Below are 1555 nucleotides of genomic sequence, written 5' to 3'. Positions count from 1 at the left end.
CGGAGCGCGTGGGGTCGAAACGATCCCGCGGCCGGGCCCGGCCCTGACGGGGCCTCCGTCCAGCGGGGCCGTGGACCTAGCTCTGTGGAAAGCAGCGTTCGGCCCCGCGCGCGATGAGGCACAGGAAGCTCGAGCTGTAGTTTCAGCTGTTATCACAGTATCTGTCCGGGAGCCGGAGAATGAGGAATATTGTATGGAGAGCTCTATAGAATCTTTGAGAATTCGTCGCCCTGGAATACGTTTGGCTTTTGCAGCTCTTTTAATTCCTGACTGGAAGACCCGGGTCAGGAGAGGGGAGCAAGGAGCAATCGCTAGGAAGTCCTGGTGGGGAGGGATTTGGGCCCACAGAGGGAAGTGGCGCTTCCTTTCAGGACTGGAAGAACGGATAGAAAGGTAGATTTGTAGGTGGGGAGGCAGGATCCTGAGGTTCTTGTCTGAGGGCTTCTGTTTCACTATGAAATAAGGGCTAAGATCATCTGCTTAGAGTGAGGAAGGGGTTGCTGGAGTAAGAGTTAGAAAATCCGGCTGTGGGAATAGGAGACAGCACATCTGAGAAGCATGACTGGGCTGCCTGCCTGGTGGGTGGAGAGCCCGTCTTACCTTTAACGATTGCACCTGTACACAAACCTACAGGTCTAGGTTTGTGTTGGGACCTGAGCAACAACCTTACTGCATAGCTGTAAACTCCACATTCTACAGTGGAGGGCACACTGAGACTCTGCAGAGCTGACTTGGACGCACACTACCCCGGCCTCCAAGCCTGTGGCTTCTCTCCAGGGCCGACCTTTCTAATTTGGACTTGAAAACCAGACTCTACAAGCCCACAGATCGTTATTGAACATTATGCACCTTGGTCATGTGTGCAGAAAGCAAAGATATCCAGGAAAGACCTCAGGGGTTTTCCTAAGAGTGAAATGGAAGGAAAACGGTCGTCAGCCTCAGCAAAAAGACCTTTTTCCCCTTCCTGACTGTCATGTGGGCTCTGGATCAGAAAGTTTCCCAATAGCCAAGTTACATGATATGCACTATTTGCCATAAATATTTGTTGAATATTTGAAAATGAATGATCTCTTCTGTAATTTGTGCAATGCCACTCCTTTTACATAATCTTTGGGACAAGAAGCATAGTTCTGTTTTTGTGGCACAGGGAATAGTAACCATTAGATCATTTTCAGGTGTAACTTTTATCCTTTTTTTTTCCCTTCAAGGGTATGTATATAGAGTAATTTTTCATCTTATCAAGCCTTCTGTCTTTTTTTCCTTCAGTGGTTCACTGTAGGTGTGCCAAGTGTTTCTGTTATCCTACAAAGCGAAGAATAAGGAGGAGGCCCCGAAACCTGACCATCTTGAGTCTCCCCGAAGATGTGCTCTTTCACATTCTGAAATGGCTTTCTGTAGAGGACATCCTGGCTGTCCGAGCTGTAAGTCCCTGGATGAAAACAGCATGAGCCCTAGCATTGTTGATTATACTATCAAGGCCTTGTGTTCTTAACTGTCAGAACAAAACTTTGACTAAAAAGGAGGTTACAGGCAGAGGCCGGGCACAGTGGCTCAC

The 1555-nt window shown here is 48.4% G+C and overlaps 1 protein-coding gene across 1 annotated transcript in view; it reads left to right on the top strand.

Moving 5' to 3' along the window:
* CCNF (cyclin F) overlaps nt 1–1555 on the top strand; it is a 37017-nt gene that overhangs the window by 4338 nt on the left and 31124 nt on the right. Inside the window, exon 2 of the mRNA XM_011962463.1 lies at nt 1267–1421. Within this exon, the coding sequence (XP_011817853.1) occupies nt 1267–1421 (155 nt within the window). The remainder of the gene's footprint in view (nt 1–1266; nt 1422–1555) is intronic.

The sequence above is a fragment of the Colobus angolensis genome, unplaced genomic scaffold, assembly GCF_000951035.1.
Source record: "Colobus angolensis palliatus isolate OR3802 unplaced genomic scaffold, Cang.pa_1.0 Scaffold59, whole genome shotgun sequence".
NCBI lineage: Eukaryota > Metazoa > Chordata > Mammalia > Primates > Cercopithecidae > Colobus > Colobus angolensis.
The sequence above is the reverse complement of the archived record's forward strand: the minus strand, read 5'-3'. Positions and strand labels throughout refer to the sequence as shown.